General features: G+C 39.0%; 1 protein-coding gene across 5 annotated transcripts in view; it reads right to left on the reverse strand.

Annotated features, from left to right (window-relative positions):
- LOC148900454 (leucine zipper protein 2-like) overlaps positions 1-20,230 on the reverse strand; it is a 160,011-nt gene extending 139,781 nt beyond the window's left edge. For 2 of the 5 annotated variants that reach the window (XM_088992200.1, XM_088992204.1), the window contains exon 1: positions 19,921-20,228. In XM_088992200.1, the coding sequence (XP_088848326.1) occupies positions 19,921-19,982 (62 nt within the window). In that variant the 5' untranslated portion in view covers positions 19,983-20,228. Of the gene's footprint in view, positions 1-19,920 lie in introns of all 5 variants that reach the window. The other 3 variants (XM_088992199.1, XM_088992203.1, XM_088992205.1) reach the window with 3 other exon arrangements.

Raw genomic sequence — 20,230 nt, forward strand, 5'->3', positions numbered from 1 at the left:
ATATATATATATATATATATATTAGGGCCGATACTACCAGTAAGACTTTAGTTCGCTGAACAAGCATCTTGGATAAGAAGCGAAACGTCCGACAGACTCACTGAATGTATGTAAATGATCATGTACTGTATACAAAGCAGAAAATTCTTCACCGCTAAAGTGGAATTGGTCTGTGCATAGAGCCCATAAAACATGAAGTGATAATGTAATGAAGGTTTCGGTCTGATATATTGCCATTTCCATAAGAGCTATATCAGTCATAGAATTAGTAATTTATAGATAGTTATATACAATCAACTTTTCCTTTTGAAATAGTAATTTATTGATAGGTATATACAATCAACTATTCCTTTTGTTTATTGTACACATGAGTATGAGTGTATGTAAATGATAGTGTACTGTGTACAAAGCAGAAAATTTTAACACAGATTTACAAAAGTTAATCAAATAAAAATACATCCACCTGCAAGGTGTTTACTCACGGGGTACTTGCTTGCAGGTCTCCTGCTATTGTCATGGGAACAGGAGGACTGTCAGACATCCCATCTCCGTAATGGGAAATGCCAATTAGTGGAAATGTCCCAGGAAATGAGAATGTATCAACATGGCGTCGGAGACGTGATGCTCATTCAGGTGCCTTGGAGAAAAATGCATCTCATGCTTCGTGCAGAGCGACAGAAAGTCGCGATGTAATCTTTTAGACATCTCTATCGACGACGGCACTGTACTTTTGTTGTTGTTGTTGTTACAGTACTCGGAAAGGAAGCAGCAGAGTTATTTCTTTTTACTGCAAGGTCATGGATATTATGGATTCCTGTTAAATATGGTTTCTACTTTATGGGGTAATTTGGTCACTGTAGTAACACTAAAACATGGTATTAAATAATGTGACGATTGTCCATTCACAAAGGCGGCATTGTGCTTGGTTCCTGGTCACTTACTATTGTGTTATTTCATCCATCATAGACAGTCATGTATATGCGTTTTTCCTAGCGGACAATCTTTAGTAAACATACAGCGTTCGCCCATTTATTTCAGGAAAATCGCTTGACATGAACGTACCAAATAAAACTGTCTTCTTCTGCTTGTTAAATGACTTCTTATGCTTCTTATGCTTGTTAATGTTAAAGTTCTAATAGTCATTATTCACAGAAACATAATTAATTAGATTAAGATTACCGTATTTTCACGACCAAAGGGCGCACCGTGTGAAAAGGAGCAGTCTCATTTATGTGTGCAATGTCTGTATTTAACATAGACATTGGGCGCACCGGATGAAAGGACGCAAGTTTTATGTACCGGTACATATCCTCTACTGCTACACGTACGACCGCCTCACAACAACACACAGGCATACAAGTGTGCGTATTTAGAAAAACAGATCGGGAGCAAAACTGAGTTTGGTCGTGCTTTATTTATTAATTACAAAGTAAGAACATTTTGTAATCATCACTCAATAGGCGCCGGCATGGTAAAAACAAGCACATTACCGGTAACAGTCTGTAATCAAACCCATCAAAGTCCTCATTCTCTGTCTCAGAATTGAACAGCTGCGCTAAACCAACGTGGCAGGTTCGCTTTCCTCGCGGTCAGTCACTTTCTGTGCTGTGCGGCTCCTCGGAAATTATGCCGGCTTTTCCGAAAGTTCGAACCACCGTGCCAGCAGACACGTTACCCCAAGCATCCACAATCCATTGGCAAACTGTGGCGTAACATCCAGCCCTTTTCGTCTTCTTAATAATGACGCCTGCTGGAAATGTCTCTTCAGGCAAAGTCTTTCTTTAAAAAATGACCATCGGCGGGAGTTTCTCGCCGATGTGTTTTGCCTGCTGCCAAAAGAAAGCTGGAATGTGCTGCAACACGCCAGCGACCCTCGTGACTATTAGCAGATTCGATAATGGTTATTTCGATGGATGGATGGAGAAGTTGACGCTTTGCAATATTGATGGCCTATGTGGCAATTGTGGCCCCTGAATGAAAGTCAATGAATTGATACTGAGGAACATAGCTAGGAAAGATGAGCATGTCATCACAGCATGTGACCAAATTGACCGATCACGAGATGGTGCATGCAGCATTCTGCTCTGGTGGCAATTACTGTGGTGTACGCACCATGTGTTTCAGAGTTGCACACAATACGATCGTCAGGTGATACAATGTGACCGTTGACCCCAACACGCAACTGTAACTTTAATCCACACTGAAATGTTGTGGTGACCCGTTTGTAGTGCAAACAAACTGAGTGTAGAAAAGTGGTGGGTGCCAGCATTTCCTTAGCCTTGTGTTGTTGCCCAGTCATGATTGATGGAGCCGCTCCGTCACACAATGTGTCACACCTTACATTTCAGTCTTTTCAATTGCTGCATTTTTCTTTTTTACACTCTGTGAACCATGTGTGCCAAATAACAGGCGAATATGAAAATGCTAAGTGTAAATGCAGCGAAGGTTAGATTTTTATTTTCTTTTTTTAATGTGCGGCATAAATTTTCGGGGTGAGTGTGGGAGCAGTGTGCGATTGAGCACGCAATCAGCTTGGAGTGTACACTGTTCTCAAGCAATTTTCACCACAAATAGCTGTACATTTTTACATTACGTAAAACTAAAAGACAAAGTGGAGACAGACACAGACGTATGACTTTGGAGAAATGGGGTCGTCCACTGCCACTGACACAAGTTTGAGGTCGCTGTGTTTGCCCCAAATGTCAGCATTCCTCAATTTGGTTAGAACTGTCAAAAAAAGAAGCCATATTATGAATTGGTGATTTGTAGGGTAGACATAATTTAAAAGCACAGAACTCTAAAATAAGCGCCCCAATTAGGCCTTTTACAGTGTCACTTTAACCAACAATATTACACAGTACAAGATTGCTCTTAATAATTCTGTTGCAGTCTCTGTTGCAGTTATTCTTAAACCCATTCAGGAAAGTACAAAGTTAAAACGTTCATGGTACATATTTTATTCTGACTAAAATTCAAGATTGAAAATGGACTTATTGAAAAAGGCATGAAAAAGGTTACAGGTTGCAGTGAAAACGATCCCCATAGCACTTAAGTTTGTCACTATCTCCTCACCTTTCACAACCCCGACAAAAGGTCGAGAGTCGCCCGCTATGGGTATTGACCTGAAATTATCGGAGACCTCTCTCACAATGTTTTTTTCAATGTTAACACAGACTTACAATGAGGCATATCCTTTAAAGTCTCAACTGACCTGAGAAAGATTTTAGTAATTATTAAAATGGAATTGCGTTTACCTCTCCGACTGAAAAATACAAAGTAAATCATCCATCATTTAGTTTTTATAAAATGACATTATTACATCATTATTATTATGATCATTCTTCTTCTTCTTCTTCTTCTTCTTCTTCTTCTTCTTCTTCTTCTTCTTCTTCTTCTTCTTCTTATTATTATTATTATTATTATTATTATTATTATTATTATTATTATTATGCAGCAAATTGTGGGGCTCCCTTAGTATCGAATGCACATCCCATGAGCCTATCGAGCTTGCGTAATGTGTTACACAACTAATTTAGGTTCCTTCAAATATAGCACTCGAAATTGTAGCAAGCAGAATCCCATTACTGAAATTGTACTAATTATCAAATATGACTTCCAACCTAAACGGATTAACATTGGTTTCATGCTCTTGGAAATGCTTCTGGAAATGTGTAGCGCCATATAAATACCCTTTGTATACAAAGCTTTTAAGCAAGTTGATCTCACTGTTGCCAGTGGCTGCTAATGGAATGTGTGAGGGACGGTAATATATGCTTGTTGGTGCAAATAAGGAAACGGAGGCTTCTCACTGTATAGCTGTGTTAACGTGGCCGGGCATTGTTCAGAATTGGAGAACTCAGTAAATTAGAAGACTTAATAGAAAAGTATTTCTTGTGAAAGAGCAACTGCATATGAACCCAAGACATATAAACCACGTCTAGTAAAGACAACAATCACATTTCTGATGATTAAATATTTGTGATTTACTTGGGAATATCTCTGCATTTGTTTTCATGATTCAACCATTGGAGGATATTTGGTAAAATCGACAGCAACGGAAGTCATGTGAAACTAAATAATCGTTTGACTACCAAGTTGTAGCCTAGTTGTAATTTAAGGCTAATTTTCTCTGATGCTTCTGCAATGTTACTGCTTTGGCACATTTTCATCAACTGCTTAAAAAAAGGCTTCATAAATTCCCTTTTCCTAAACTATTCAGCAACAAGCATAAAAAGTATTTCGAACATAAAACGAAACATGAAGAAAAAAAGTTAGAGCCAGATAAATCATCCATTCATTTTTCAATCCGCTTTATCCTCATAAGGGTTGTGGAAGAGCTGGAGCCTATCTCCACTGTCTTCGGGCAGGGACGCCCTGAACTGGTTGCCAGCCAATATCAGGGCAACTACAGACAAACAACCATCTACGCTCGCACTCACACCTCGAGACAATTTAGCATGTGCCATGCATATTTTCGGAATATGGGAGGAAACCGAAGTACCTGGAGGAAACCCACGCAGGCCCGAGAAGAATATGCAAACTCTACTTAGGAAGGCCAAAGATGGAATTGAAGGCGGTTCCTGTGCACTCTGATGTTGACGTGCAAACCACTAGACTGCTGGGCGGTCCCACATTAACCAATCCAGATTAAATTTGATTATTTATGATTACATTTATTGTATGTCCACATTTAAAAAGGACCCAGTAATTTCCACAGTAAAATCAATGTTCCACTTCTTACCAAACTATTAGTGTCACACATGGTTCCATTCGCCGTGCTCAATGCTAAAAAAATCTGTGAAAATTGCTTCTTTGCATTATTTATGGACATAATTTCTAGTTTCAGTTATGTTGGAAAAATAATCGAACAGGTCACAGATGAATCACAATAGTTACCACCGTAATGCATGCTTTGAAGTCTGCTTGGTTTTGTTTGTCAATGAATGAATGTGCACATTGCTTCTGTTTATTGTAGTTTGCATTATGAGTCTGTCTGTGTGTGTGTGTGTGTGTGTGTGTGTGTGTGTGTGTGTGTGTGTGTGTGTGTGTGTGTGTGTGTGTGTGTGTGTGTGTGTGTGTGTGTGTGTGTGTGTGTGTGTGTGTGTGTGTGTGTGTGTGTGTGTGTGAATATCCAAGAAAATGCATTGAATGCATGCTTTGCCTTTGACTAAAATGTAAGAAGGTGAAAAAAAACTACAACCGTTACCAACAAAATCAGTTTTGTGCTCAGTGGTCACAACATTCACTACCTTGGGTGCCTTCTTAACCTTCTGTTTTCCCCCCAGTTGTACATGGAATCAGGATGACAGACTACCGAGATTATTCCCATTTTGTACTCTGCTGCTGTGTCTATTTGCATCAGTACACACATTTTAATGGGTTTACAGCAAAAATATTCCATTGCCGTCCTAAACAATATCCTGGAAGTCAGTAATTCTCAAACCCCGCATTCATCCTCCAGAGAATTTCACAAAGCTCATTAAATCGGTGGTAATCCAAACACCTGTCATCAAATGGTAATTTGTGAAAACATGCAACCGTGGATGTTTGCTATAACTCTGACACTGAAGTTGCACGTATTTGGTGCAAGTCAAATTGCTCGTTTTAACATAAAAATGTGTGCCATTCTTTGTGGTCTTTGTGAAAGGACCACCTCCGTGGGTGTTTCCTCACCTCACCATCACAAAAGGGGGCCAGTTTAAGGGCAAACTATAAGATTGTAGAAACATTTGAATGCTTCTACTGGCACTGAAATGGGGAGAAAATTGATGGCAAGTCCAAGGGACCATGACTGACTGATATTTGCCGCAGTGGAGTGACGGTATTCTTCCCGACTACCCAGATCCAAACAATCTTCAACAGCGGCCCTATGAGCAGATAAAAAAGCAAGCTCCAGGAAAGCAAGAATGAACATGTAGATCTGCATTAACCCATCACCTCTTCACACCATCAAATGGATATGAAACCAAAAAGCATTTTGAAATACGATTCGCATAATTTGCAATGACCATGTAATTACACCCTTGGTGGGAGAACATTTCATGTGGATGAGACCTCAAATTGTATGATGACGAGCATGAGTTTTACCCTCTAAGTTTTGCGCAAGTGAAATTTGTCATTCGTAGTGTTTTGTTTTCCACAGTTTATGTGTTTTAATTTTCGGTGTGTGGATGCTCGGACGTTTGAGGGGAAATAATGTTTTTGAGCCATATTGATATTCACCGTCGACTGCTCTCAGCCGTCATTTTGTCAACACCATCTCTATGGGGAGCTCAGCCAAGCAAGACATCTGATAGACAGGTAACCAACAGTGGTGGACTTTGGTCATGAAACACTCTCAAGCTACCTTGTGTGAATTGAACAGTGACGTTCTATGCACATACAGTGCATACACACCCACACAAAGCAGGCTTGCATTCTGTGGGTAGGACATCTCTTTGAGCCCTCGTCATTGCTGAAATACAAAATAAAAGCTGGGAATGACAGTTTAATCAGGAGTATGCAATCAGCAAGATGAACTGCATACTGGGTGCCATTTGGTGCCAAATGATGCCGGAGATTGATGGGCAAGTGACAATACACTTTTCATACGTGAATCTTTATTCCCAGAATTCTGTCTGCAGGTCAGAAATGTGTCGGTAAGCTGCCCACAGTGCTACATTTACTGTTTTCATCTTAGTGTATTAGTATGTTGAAGAGTCGGCAATCTAATTATAAAAAGAAAAAAAAGGGCACAAAAACAAAATGAAAACAATAGCATGGTGAAAATGTGAGCCAATAAGCATCCAATTAACTATTGTTTCAAAATAAATATTGTCATTCTTCTCTAAGTGCCTCAAAACTCTGTGCATGTATCCGTTCCTTTCACAAAAGCCTTGTATTAAGTGCATATATTTCAATTTAGAAGTGATCTTGAATGCATCACGTCACTTGAAACATATTGTCAAACCATGAGGGGTAAAGAGTTCCATTGTTCTAAATGAAAAGGACTGAATGGAAAATTATCTCCTTGGTGGGTAATGTACTTAAAGGACAACCGACGTCACTTTTTTGTTTCCTAACTGACATCAGAAAAACGTTTGATAGCATGTAAAATACCCAAAACACGCAGTATGATATTTTTAGTCAAATGGAAAACACCAATAAAAATTACTTAAAGTGTCCAAAATCTGCAAAAAAATGAACCCGGAAGTGGCCAGTTTCAGAAGGTCCCGTCAACATGTTCGTGGTGTCACCCCAAGACATCTTGCCTTGGTGGAGAATCAAAATAATGGCTTCAGATTCGGAGAATAAGCCTTCGTGTTACTCATCCAGTTATGAATATGATTCAAATAGTTCTGAAGAGGAATGCATATATGTTTGAAATCGATTAAAGAATTTATTCCGTGACATTTTGAGGTATCTTGGGGGCGGGAAATGTATCACCAAAAAGAGGCAGAAAATGGCGACAAAGCTTTGTCGCCCTCTTCTGCCTATTTTTGGTGTAACACGAACACCAAACAAGTACAGCAAAATGCACGTGATGGAAGGACTGCTACAATGTGTCCTTTTTTCGGTCAGGGGCGTTGCTTCAGTGACGTAACGTGAGGACTCGTCACCAACTCAAAAACAAGACTTCTGGAATATTCAGTGCAAGTCTTAAAAGGTAAAATATAGCTATATGCGGTGGAATCTTTGTAAAATATGCTCAGTAGAAGTAATTTGAAGCCATTTTACAAATTATGGACACAACTTGTCCGCAGACGTCGGTTGTCTTTTCAGTTTTCTTGGTAAAACACTGAATAAACAGAGCCACAGAACTACAAATTGTCATCCAAGATGGATTCTGACACTGGAATATGTTCAGAAAATTATCTGATCAAAAATAGGAGAAACCAACCAGATGCCTTTGAGGAGTCAGGTTGAGATGGGCTTCATGAAACCAAAGCTTTAGTTTGGTTCCTGAAAAAATGAGCATGAGTGCTAGACTGCACAATACATTCAGAACTGGTGGCAAAAAAATAAAAAATAAAAATAAAAAACAAACAAACATGGGCCCAGTTTTGTATGAGAATAATTAGCACAGGCTGTATTTGTATCTGGTTTGAGTGGGAAGCAAAGTGTAAATTAAACAGGTGAGTAACTCTCTTTTTGTTGACTTGCCCTCCAAGAGTCAGCCTTAGGCGGTCATTTAATTGCTCCTCGCAACAAACATAAAAGCTCAGTTTCTCAAATTGCTTAATTTAGTGCCATGCATCAAATTATGATTAAATTAGCATAGCAGTCCCCCAAAAAGCAGTCCTCCACGAGGAACAAACTCAAATGTCTGACTTCCCAAAGATTTGACTGTCACATTTCGTTGCCATCCTGGGCGCGCCCCGCCCCTCCTGTCACCTCCTCCGCCACCCCCGGGAGACGGCCCCTCCAATCATCACTCACCTGGGTTCCCACAGCTGATTGTCATTTACTGATTGTGCCTTCTGTCTATATCTGCCTATTGCTCACTACCGTCTCCGTCGGAGTATTTTTGGATGTTGCCGTTACCACTTCCACGCTGCCAGGTCTGCTATTGTTTAGTTATCTTCCTCCACCCTCCCCTGTTTGTTATTTTCGATTAATGTCTCAGTAAAGACTCTTGCTCGTTCCAAGCCTGTCACGTCGTGTATTTCAGGTCCTACCCTTTCGCCAAACCCCCGTCGCTCGAGTCCTGCCTTTTAACTCGAGCGTCGTCACATTGACAGTATCTTAGCTGGTTATTGATTGTGAAATGACAGAAGTGTGCCGTTTAGCACAAGTGGAACATTACTTTGACTGCATCAGCTCACATTAATTTTAATTCTGAATATTACCTCTTGGATTTTAACAAAAGGCAGGCATTCATTTGGCAAAAGTCTTTATAATAACATAAACATCGACACATAGTATCGAAGTAGACTATTGGTGTGAAGAAGAGAAGAAAAAATGGTGTCGAAAAAAAAAATATGAAAAAGATCAGCCTAGAAAGTCTTGCTTTGCCTTCCATCATCCAATCAGTTTGTGTTGAGCTGTATAATTTATAAGCCTTTTTTTGCCAATGCCGAAAGAAACATCTTCATCTTGCGAGTTGCCCATGATTTTGGAGACGATTTCACTGAGTAGGTGCTACAGAAAGTGAACCAGTTATGGGTTTAGAGACAGAAGACTAGAACAAAACTGGTGAATGATTTTGGCCGATGGCAACATCTTACTCAAAACAAAATTCAAAAAGATCAGGACTAAAACAAAATATGTGATATTTATAACTCAATTGAATCTTGAGCCACATACATTATTACAGAGAAGCCGTTCAATAGGACAGAATGTTAACGCTGTAGGGCAATGAATGTCAAACTTGCTGCTCCTGAAAAACACGTCTGTTGACACCGTTCACTTGATGAAATGTTGAGAATCATTGTAGCTGAAAGGCAAGCGAAAAAGAAGATAATACAAGGAGGTAATATCCACTCTGCTCTCAGTGTGATGGATATTTGGAAACTCTAGAACAGTGATTCCAAACCAGGTTGCCGTAGCGCCTTCGTTTGCCTGGAGAAAGTTCCTGCACGCACAGGAAGTGATCCAATTTCATTTCATTTCTCTTAAAAAATATATTTATTCATTTATGACAATGATTGTTCATCTGTGTTGGTGACGTATAGCCACAAATACTTTAGGTGGGAGAAGGTGGGATAAATCTGTATAGTATCCATAAGTTAATGTTCAAATTGAAGAAGTTATTGTTGCTCAGCTATAAAACCCGCACTAAGGTAACTTACTACTAAATTAACCTGAGAAGTGAATGCCATGTTTTTTTAACCTCGTACTTCCGTGTAATTGGCTGAAAATCAGTCAAGGGCTGTACCGCTTGATGGATGCTGGGATAGGCTCCAGCACAAGCCGTAGACAAATTGAGCAGAGGGATACTGTCAAATCACGACTCAATTCTCAATTACACTCCCTCAAATTTGAAGTACGTCTGTGTAAGCTCTCAGTCGTACAGTAGTGGTCCATCGATGAAAAGGTTTCTTCAGCCATCATCTGTGCTTCTTTGAAGGTGTCGGACGTTTCACTTCTTAGCCAAGATGCTTCTTCAGCGAAATAAAGTCTGACTGGTAGTATAGGCCCTATATATATATATCCCTACTGTCCAGAAATGCCGGTGCCGGACACTGCTATGCAGGGACCTATACTACAAGTCAGACTTTAGTTCACTGAAGAAGCATCTTGGATGTCCGACACCTTCAAAGAAGTACAGATGACGGCTGAAGAAACCTTTTAATCAAATTTGAAGTGTTTCAAAGCTTTCATGCACTTATGTATATGTAAACCAAATAGATGGTACTTATCCCAGGGGTGCACTAGGGTCTGTATTGAAAATGAACCTTGAAATAAAGAATAAGAATCAATAAGAATCAACAATCAGTGGATCTCTGTCAGATGCAGAGGAAAACGTGTGCCGTAAACTGACACTTTGACGCAAATCTTACGCCATGACCAACGTCCCCATTGAAGAACCTCTGTAAGGCCCTGAGCCTCACATTCATATGCATTGATCAGATGTGACAAGATCCACAAACCACTCAAGTGTGCTGCACTTGCATCAAAACAAATAGACTCCAAGCTGCAGTGCAACAGTACACTGAAAACAACCAAGTCAGTTTATATCCGCTGCCATTCTGACAAGGGATGGTGCGCAGCCTTTGTTTATTATGGTTATACATCTTGCACTACAGTGTAAAACAAAGAGCCAAAGCCTCCAGTAATGACTCATTTCTCAGAACACAAGCATCCGTGTTTAGAGGGACAGAGCAATTAAGTCTCTGCCAATTACGACTAGAATTTTGGCAGCACAACTCTATGCGTAGTGACAGCACCAAAGCAGGACAATCAGCCGTTGGTTGAATTTACAATAAAGATCTGCATCAAAGTTCCTCAGGTGGGGTGTAATGAATTGTAGGTGGGAAGCCAAGTCAGCAGCACAATGAATGGGATTATTGTGCATGAAACAGAAAAGGGGGAGGAAACACAATACAATGCAAGATGTGGAAAAAAAGTGGAATGACTTCAACAACAACATATTTATTTTTTTCCCCAACACAACTCTCGCTTAAATCTGCCGTGCAGCCAGTTTGCACCAAATGCAGGAGGACTGAGGCAATTCATGAGCAAATGGTTTAAACTGAGGCCAAATGAGAATAATTTACTTTAGTTTTTTTTTTAATTCCAATTTTGTTTTTATGATGAAATCTCTCTCTCTCTCTCTCTCTCTCTCTCTCTCTCTCTCTCTCTCTCTCTCTCTGTGAGAGGCCATTTGATGTTGTTTTGTATGTTTTCTATTCTTTTACTGATACTAGACACAAGAAGGTAGCACGGTTCAAATTGTTACAATTGTTTAACTGATGCTCGTCAGACCACAACACTAAAAATTGTGAGGACTTCAGGCCAAAGATGCAAGCAGTAAGTAAGACAAAACAGCCAGACTACAATCAAATGGCACTTAAAAAACAACAATAACAATAACAACTAAAAAACAACAATAACAACAACAACCACAACAACAACAACCCTGAATTGCTGATCAGAACCGGACATGATGTTTCTTGACGGAAAATAGAAACGGCAAAGTACATTGAACCTTTCCTGAATATAAAATAAGTAAATATTCATCCTGTGTGACCTCTGGTATTTTAAGTGGCTCATTTGAAGAACCCTTCAGACATTTATAGCTCAGTTTAAATTACAGTGCTCCCATTGGGGCCATTCAATTAGTTGGTTTCCTTTCATTTACACTGCGTTTTGAGCATCTCTAAACATGAGGGAAGAATAAAGCTTCTTAATACAGGGCTGTCTAAGTTTGCCTCTTAGAAAGACAGGAGAAGAGCAGAAGAGGAAGCGTAATTACATTTTTTGTCGTGCCAAAAAAAGTTCACACCCCGAGCTAACGTGTCACCCTCTTGTCTGAATGAAGAAAGAACTTTCTCTGAGCAAATTCATATGAATCAATAAAGTCAGATGTGACTTTTCTCTCAATGTCTGTACACACTCACTCTCGCTTATCCTTCACTGACCTTTAGATTTTTTTTAATATATGTGGCGTGGAAAAATTTAAAATAATTTTGATGTATGTTTTAATCCTGATTGAACATATCAATGTAAATCATTAATAAGAGAAAAGACTGAAATATGTCGATTGGACTCTAAAAGATCAACAAAAAGTATATACAAACAAAATTAGCTAAAAGCTCAAAGACAGGTGAACAACAATAGGTAACCAGTAGCTCGTCGACACTTTCCGGCGTGTTGGGTGTACACGGCACGCGCGGAAAAAAAAAAAATAATAATCTCTCCTGCTGCACGACTGTTCACATGCCCCACCGGTGGCAGCATTCCAATTCCCAAACCACGATGTCATATTCTGAATATCAATCAGGTTTGAATGACAATTGCAGATGATAAAGCATAGATAGAGTTGGGGAAAAGGGGCATGCACAGCTCAGAGCCTATCAGCCTTCACAGGCATGTCATCCTCCCTTCACTACCTAATCTAAAACTCACTTGCTCTACGTTTCGCACTGGATCAAGAGATACTCTTCAATAATACTAAATTTGTTAAACAAGGCAGCCTTCATACAAAATTCCAAGTATGGTTTACATATGGGAACAACAACTTCATGGTCTGACAACATTAACTTGCCCATTAACTGATATGGGTATATTTTTGTCTTACAAAGAATATTTGATCTGAGCAGTCCAAAAAACAAACAAAAGAAAATGATGTCTGCTTGAGAGTGTAGTAAAACAATTATAATGATATTTATTAATTCATTTTTGGATACGCTTATCCCTTCAATTGGGCGGAGGTGCGCCAGAACCTATGCCAGCTGTCTTCGAGAAGTAGGCGGATCTCAAATACATACTTGTAATGTAAAGCAAAATAAATCTACGTTTGACAGCTCGTATCTGCAAAATTGTCTAAATCAGGTCAATTATTTAGCAAGGCACAACTCTTATACATTACATAAACAACTACTAAGTCTCAACTATCATACAAGATGTCTGAACAAATATTGTACAATGTACAATTATGATGATTTGTTTGCAGGAATATCTGTAGTGTGTCTGTCTGACCTCTGACAATGTTTCGACCACATCTCCCTGTCTTTTCTCTGCCATGTAGAGCAGAAAGGCATTCTGCAACAATTTGCATGCAAAAGGATATGGTGGACAAAACTACGTGTGCGGTCAAACTTGAATTATGTCCAACAAAATATGCTGAAATGACCACACACAGAAAATAAACAAAGACAAGACACGACCCAAAACATTGCATTGTGTGTTGTTTGTACAATCCATCTGAAATTGTGTTTGTGAGAAGCATTATATGAAAAATTTTAACTAATTTTCTTGTTAAACATTCAAGTGATTGACACTACACCAGTTTGATTTCATAAGTTTTCAAAACAAACCACTTAAAAGTAACAGATAAATGTCTGGAATCAGTTATCAATCCAAGACTCTCTTGCCCTTTCATGTGTCATATAAAACAATGAAACAATATGGAAATAGTGGAGATAGTGCAAGGTAGAGCAGCTTCTTCTAAAAAGAGGCATCAAAGATGGAGTCAAGAAAATTTGTCAGAATGTTTCGAGAGAATCCCTGAAAGCGAATACTTGAAAGTGGAAAAAGGTGGGACTGTTTGATATGTGCAGGTAAAGAAAAAAATCCTGAAGCAGAAGTGCATTCTTATCCTCACAACTGTGACCTGAGGATGGACAATCATATCTCAGTGGGCTTGTGTCAATGCAGCCTTATGTTCTGACTAAGTACCAATTGATTTCTGCAATGGCGCACAACCCGATAATCGTTCTGCGGTCGGTGTCGCTCAACTTAAGTCAAAGTGTTTTGGATTTGGATTTGGATTTGCCTTTATTAGTCTCACAGTGGAGAAATTTACATTTCACAGCAGCAAAGTGATGAAAGGAATGAAACACACACTGGAAGTGGAGTTTGCATTAACAATCCCATACGGACATAAAGTAGTAGATATGTACTATTTAGTTAACATGCATACAGTACTGTATGGATTATGATCACGTCACATGGACATCTTTTTTTTGTTTTAATTAAGGGCAATCAAACAGAAGAATTGATTCATTATGTAAACCCATCATATCAGGTCAGAAATACCTGGGTGGATGTTGCACAAAGGGGATTCACTAACAGACCACTTATGTGATTATGGTGAATCAAACAGAGTGAATTAGAGCACTATCTATCTTTCTCAGCAGCCTGCAAGGTCACAATTCGTTTTTCTCCCGTCCGCCTTAACTTCAGGAACGTACAATGTTACAGTGTAAAATAAGTAGTGGAAAATAATATGGGCCCCCAGAATAGCAACTGAGTACGGATGCAAAAAGTGCCATCTCCGTCTGACCAAAATGCAATCTCAGTACGATATGCTTTAGTTCATTCATTCATTCATTTATTCATTCATTCATGCATTTATTCATTCGTTCGTTCGTTCATTCATTCATCCAGCAATTAATGAATTCTAAAGTTGCATTCAATAAATATAACAATGCAAAGAAAAAAGTTGTAGTTAAGTCAATGATAAATATTCCTAACTCTTGCACAAAGTTGGTAATGAATATGGAAATATGAAAATAGCCTCAAAATATTGGAGTTCACGAATGGGCATTGCAAAAATAAATTAACATATTAGATTGAATATGACACCAACTGCTGCAGAGTGCTAATGATAAGCACAATGGAAATGAAAGTGTTATGAATCAACAGTGCAGTCATTTTCCCAGTTTGATCGTGACATTTGCCTGAAATAACCACAAGAGAAACAGATGACAGTAACTCCTCCTTGGGGCTTTTCTTCCAGATACAATAGTGGGGCTCGATGCATGTAACTATGAAGCAATTAAAACACATCTCACAGAGACAAATGCTAGTTCAAATTACAACCTCCAAGACCTACACTGCATCAAAACACTTTTGATTGAAAAACCTTTGAAGATTCTGTCATGAACACATCCGATAAAAAAAATGTTCACTTGGGGAAGCGACTTACCTCAAATCTGGTCGAAAATATCGAGTCACAAAATCGAGATTCACAATACTTGAGCAGATGTGCTCTTGTTCTTGTATTTCATCTTGTCAACTAAGCAGCTCACAACAAGATCGATTTAAAAAAGAATGTTCATAACTGGCATTGATTTACTGTACAGTGTCATCTGGAGGACATCACGATGGTTGACTGATTAGCACGTCCGCCTTACATGGATCTGTGGAATTACCATGCCCGTGTAAGATTTCTCTGGGCACTGTTGGTACCTTCCACATTCCAAAACATGTGTGGTCGGTAGATTGAACACTCAGAGGTGTCCAAAGTCAGTCCTCGATGGCCACTGTCTTGACCTTTGTCCAGATGTCCCAGGAGCAACACAAGTGATTGAAATCATCAGGATTTTTTTAAAGGACAACCGATGCCTCCGAAAAACAAGTTGTGTCCATAATTTGTAAAATCACTTCAAATGACTTCTACTGACCATATTTTTATTTTTATATTTTAAGATTCCACCGCATATAGCTATATTTTACGTTTTAAGACCCGCGCTGAATATTCAGGAAGTCTTGTTTTTGAGTTGGTGACGATTCCTGACGTCACGTCACGACAAGAACGCCAATGACCGAGAAAGCGACATACAATGCATTTTGGGTACTCTGTTTTGTCTGAAAACTTAATGTTGATCTGTGTTGATGGCGAAATTAGATGGAAAACACATAAATAATGTGATGGTGAATCATTGTGTGATGCACCAAGACAACAGTGACGTGCGGTGAGGTTCATGGCTGGTGAGGCACTGACGTCATCACACTCAGATTTACAAACATGAACTTCACCATTTGAATGGCAACAGTTAACATGTTTTGTTTAAAATGTCATGTCCGCATTCTTTATATACTGTATACAAACTGGAACATAGAAAAAAAATATTAAAAAAACATTATCATTGTGTTACCTTTACTTATTAATGAAGTCCAAGTCTCTCTGTCCAATGGAGATCACTGCCAGTGAAGAAATTCGTCCTTGGTCAGTCCTGTTCCGACGGTATGTTTTCAGTCTTTTGTGCTGAGAATGACCGCTCGACTGTTGCTGTATTAGCTGGAACAGTGAGCACGATCTGGAGCAACTTTGTTGCTTCAAGAATAGTTTCAATGAGATCCTTCTTGGCCAAAAAGCTGAGAAGCTGTCCAGGAGATTTACATTCATCCCTCACCGTTTGTGAGCTACACAGTCCGGTGTTGGTCTTCCTTTAATTATTATCTCCTGCTTCGATTGAAAGTCCAGTTTAGAAAATTCTTTCAATTTAGATATGTAATCCACCATTCTGAAAATAAGGCCAAGCAACACGAAAAAAATGACTGGATGGTTGCACTTAACTTGCTAACTGTTTACTGTAGTTTGCTGTCACTAATTCTATTATTCTGCAGCCGAGGAGTCGCAAAAATAATCTGTAATCACCAGCGCCCCCTGTCATGAGGCAGGAGAACTGTGTGCCTCACCTATACACTCAGTTTTGATAAAAAAATAAAATAAAATAAAATAAACACTGTAGTACAAATTAAACAATTTTGAAAAAAATTGAAAAAAAATCCAAAAATGGTGAAGTTAAATGAAAATAACGTTAAAGTACAAATCACTAAATAAATATAACAGTTTAATTAATTTTGTCATTTGATATTTCCATGATGACAGGTGAGGCATGGCCTCACCTGACTCCCCTTATTGCATGTCACTGCAAGACAACTATTTGATATTCGCTGACACAAATTCCCAGCAGACAAATCAGCCCATTTCCAACGGAGCTTGGGTGCCATCTTCTGCATGTTCTCGGAGCTTCACATCCGTCCTGACACCTCAAAATGACCCGGAAGAACTTCTTTCATCGATTGCAAACATTTATGCTTTCCACTTCAGAACTATATGAATCATATCCATAAATGGATGAGTAACAAGAAAGCATCTTCTCCGAATCTGAAGCCATTGTTTTGATTCTCGAGCAAGGCAAGACATCTTCGCGTGACGTCACGAACAAGGGGGCGGGACCTTCTGAAAATGAAACTTTCTCAAATCATTTTGAAATAGTTTTGGGAGACTTTAAGTCATTTTTATGGGTGTTTTTATTTGACTAAAAATATCAGCCTGTGTGTTTTGGGTATTTTAGATGCTATAAAACGTTTTTCTGATGTCAGTTCGGAAACAAAAAAAATTGTGTCGGTTGTCCTTTGATGCTGCTTCAGAGGTGGCTGATGAGCTGCTCAATGTAATCAGGTGTGTTGTAGTCAGGAGGTTAGAAAACAGGAAGGACGACGGCCCTCCAAGCCTGGAGCTGGAAATGCCTGTGTCCTCTGGTATGATTATGAGTGTGAATGGTTGTTTTTGTGCGCAATCAGTTAAGGGGATAACTCGCCCACTGCCTGAAGTCAGCTGGGATAGGCTCAAGCTCTCCTGCAAATCAGTTCAAAAACCGGACGGATAAATGCATCTTATCTGGTCATGGCCACTTTTTGACAGATCTGGGATATCCCCATTGCCTCCATTGTCAGTGAAATACAACTTCCATCTTAAAACGTTCTTTTTTTTTTTTTCTTTTCTGAACATAACATATATAAAGTACGCTCCAATTGAATACATTGTTACCTCATTCACTGCCATTCCCAAATTTATTCGGGAATTGGAAATATGACGTAGCGTGCAATTGGTTTTTCTTGCGCTGGTAAGACCTTTGGCAATGTTTTTCCCTTCAAGGGAAACGAGGGGGAAACATTTCCCTTTTTTCCATGTTATTATAATAATAATAATACATTTAATTTATAAGCCTTTCAAAAGGACACTTTCCAGTCACATATTTTTTTTTTTTGTCCGGGTGAGCAGCGGCAGCCATTCGCGCCAGCGTTCACTCTACCCGGAAGTAACACAGAGGCAAATTTATGAAAGGAAGAGGAAAGGAAAGAAAGGAAAGGAAAAAAAAAACTAATTTTTTTTTTACAGCTTCATCTGTCGTTAAAGTGCAATATAAATCAATGTCAGAATCAGAATTTGAAAGCCTTTAATCGTCCCACAATGGGGAAATGTGCAGTCCACAGCAGCAATTTGAAAGGAGATGGGGGTGGGGGGTGAAGGATAAAAACCAAGATATTCTAATCATAATAAAAAAAATGTCAGACGACTGACGACTGTATACTATTTAATATCACATTTTTTTGTGTAGCTCTTTCTCTTGTGTCTATTTATAACTGTATTTTATGTGTCTGTGACTGTAAAGTGTCCTTGAGAGCTATTAAAGGCACTTAAAATGAAATGTATTATTATTATTATTATTATTATTATTATTATTATTATTATTATTATTATTATTATTATTATTACAATTGATTCATAAAAAATGTACATAGTGCAAGTATAAAAGAAAAAGGCATGTGGTATGCCTATACAATACATATGTATGTAATGCATTGTATTTTGGACAACCACCCTCATTTCAAGCTCAGATAACTCCAGACTCATATAATTTCGGAATTAATTATATTTTTGTCTAATGAAAGAAGAGAGTCTAAGTTTTCTTACATAGTCCTAAAACTCAATATTCTGTGGGTCCTGGAATTTGAGTGACAATGACAAAAACCCTGGGTCTGAAGTGAAAACATCGTCTGGCAGTAAATGAGTTAAGTTCAAAATGATCAATTGTTTTGAGCAAGATCACAATAAAGGAATTACAAAGATGGGACAAAGAAGTTATATGCTATTTGGCTGAGGGTTAACATCCTATAGTTATCCTAGTTGTCTAATTACATATTAAGAGTACATATTTGCTGATTTCTATACTTTAATATAGCCTGGAGAAATACAAGTCATGCATCATTACTTTTTTTTCCTTTGTGATATTGAGGTATGTTGTGGAGCTAATAATCTTACTTTGCTAAAGGGGGAAAAAAATCTTTCATATCTGAAGGTTGCTATTGGCCTCATTTGCATACACAAAAAAACTGTATTTTTAGATGTGCAATTCCCTTAGTTCCCAGAGAACATAGGAACCCAGCACAAAACTGCTCAAGACACTCCGTAGCAGAAAAAAAGTATTTTTTTCTTCTCATTATTATTATCATTACGATAACTATTATTATGTTTGTTATGTGTGCTTCTCTGCACTTATATCTCCAAGCAAGGTATTTTGAAAGCACTGATTCCCCTCACTGATTCCCCTCCTTGTTGAGAGACAGTACAAGTAATGAACGGAAAGGATTTTTTTACGCTTCAATGTGATCAACACTGTCCCATTCATACATCATTCTTCTTTCCGTTACTCTTCCTTGAAATTGCAGCGCCTAAATCTCGCACACACATCCACGCACACACGTACACGCACACAATCACACACACACACGCACGCAGATCCACAAACCCACGCACGGGCGCACAAACACGCAAACAAAATCACACATTCGCTCAGGTACACACATCCTTTCTTTTCACTTGATTTCAACTAGCTCTCTTGTAAAGCGGTATGCAGCAAAAGTCTCAAAAACCACCATGGTCACCCCCCACCACCTCAACCACCTCCCGACAGTCATCGCACTCAGGGAATCACACACAATGGGACAACTGTCTCTACGCCGATCTAGAACTGAGGAAGATAATAGCCCAGTTAAACAGATTATCTCTTCCTTCATTCCTTTAAGTCCTTCATTTTCTTGAAGTAACGTGCCAAGTACAGCGAGTCCCTAGCCAGGACAATTTTAGAATTTACATTTGAGAGTGCAGGACAGGGCTTTACAGTACAGACGCGTGGTCTCCTCGTTTCGTTTGTTTCAATGACTGAAACTGGTTGAGTGGAAACATCATTCTGTGCCTACCTGGTGTTGAGACACAAAGCTGGAAAGAGAAGCAGCATACAAAAAGCCTGGATGGATTTCATAGCTGGTATTCACACTCCCGTTCCTTGCCCGTCTCAAATGCTTTCAGCCTTTCCCCTGCGTCTCTCTCCCGACTCTCTTGCTCTCTCTTCTCACTCGCTGCTTGAGATTTCTGTGCACCCTCACTCGTTCCCGCGCACACTCACACTCATGCGAAGAGGCAAAAAGATGCAACACCGTGGCAGTGCGAGAGGTGTTGGAATAGCTGGTTTTAAATAACACAGAGACATGGACTGACTTGCTAATGAAA

Source organism: Hippocampus bargibanti, linkage group LG03 (assembly GCF_051943395.1).
Source record: "Hippocampus bargibanti isolate YZ-2025 linkage group LG03, ASM5194339v1, whole genome shotgun sequence".
Classification (NCBI taxonomy): domain Eukaryota; kingdom Metazoa; phylum Chordata; class Actinopteri; order Syngnathiformes; family Syngnathidae; genus Hippocampus; species Hippocampus bargibanti.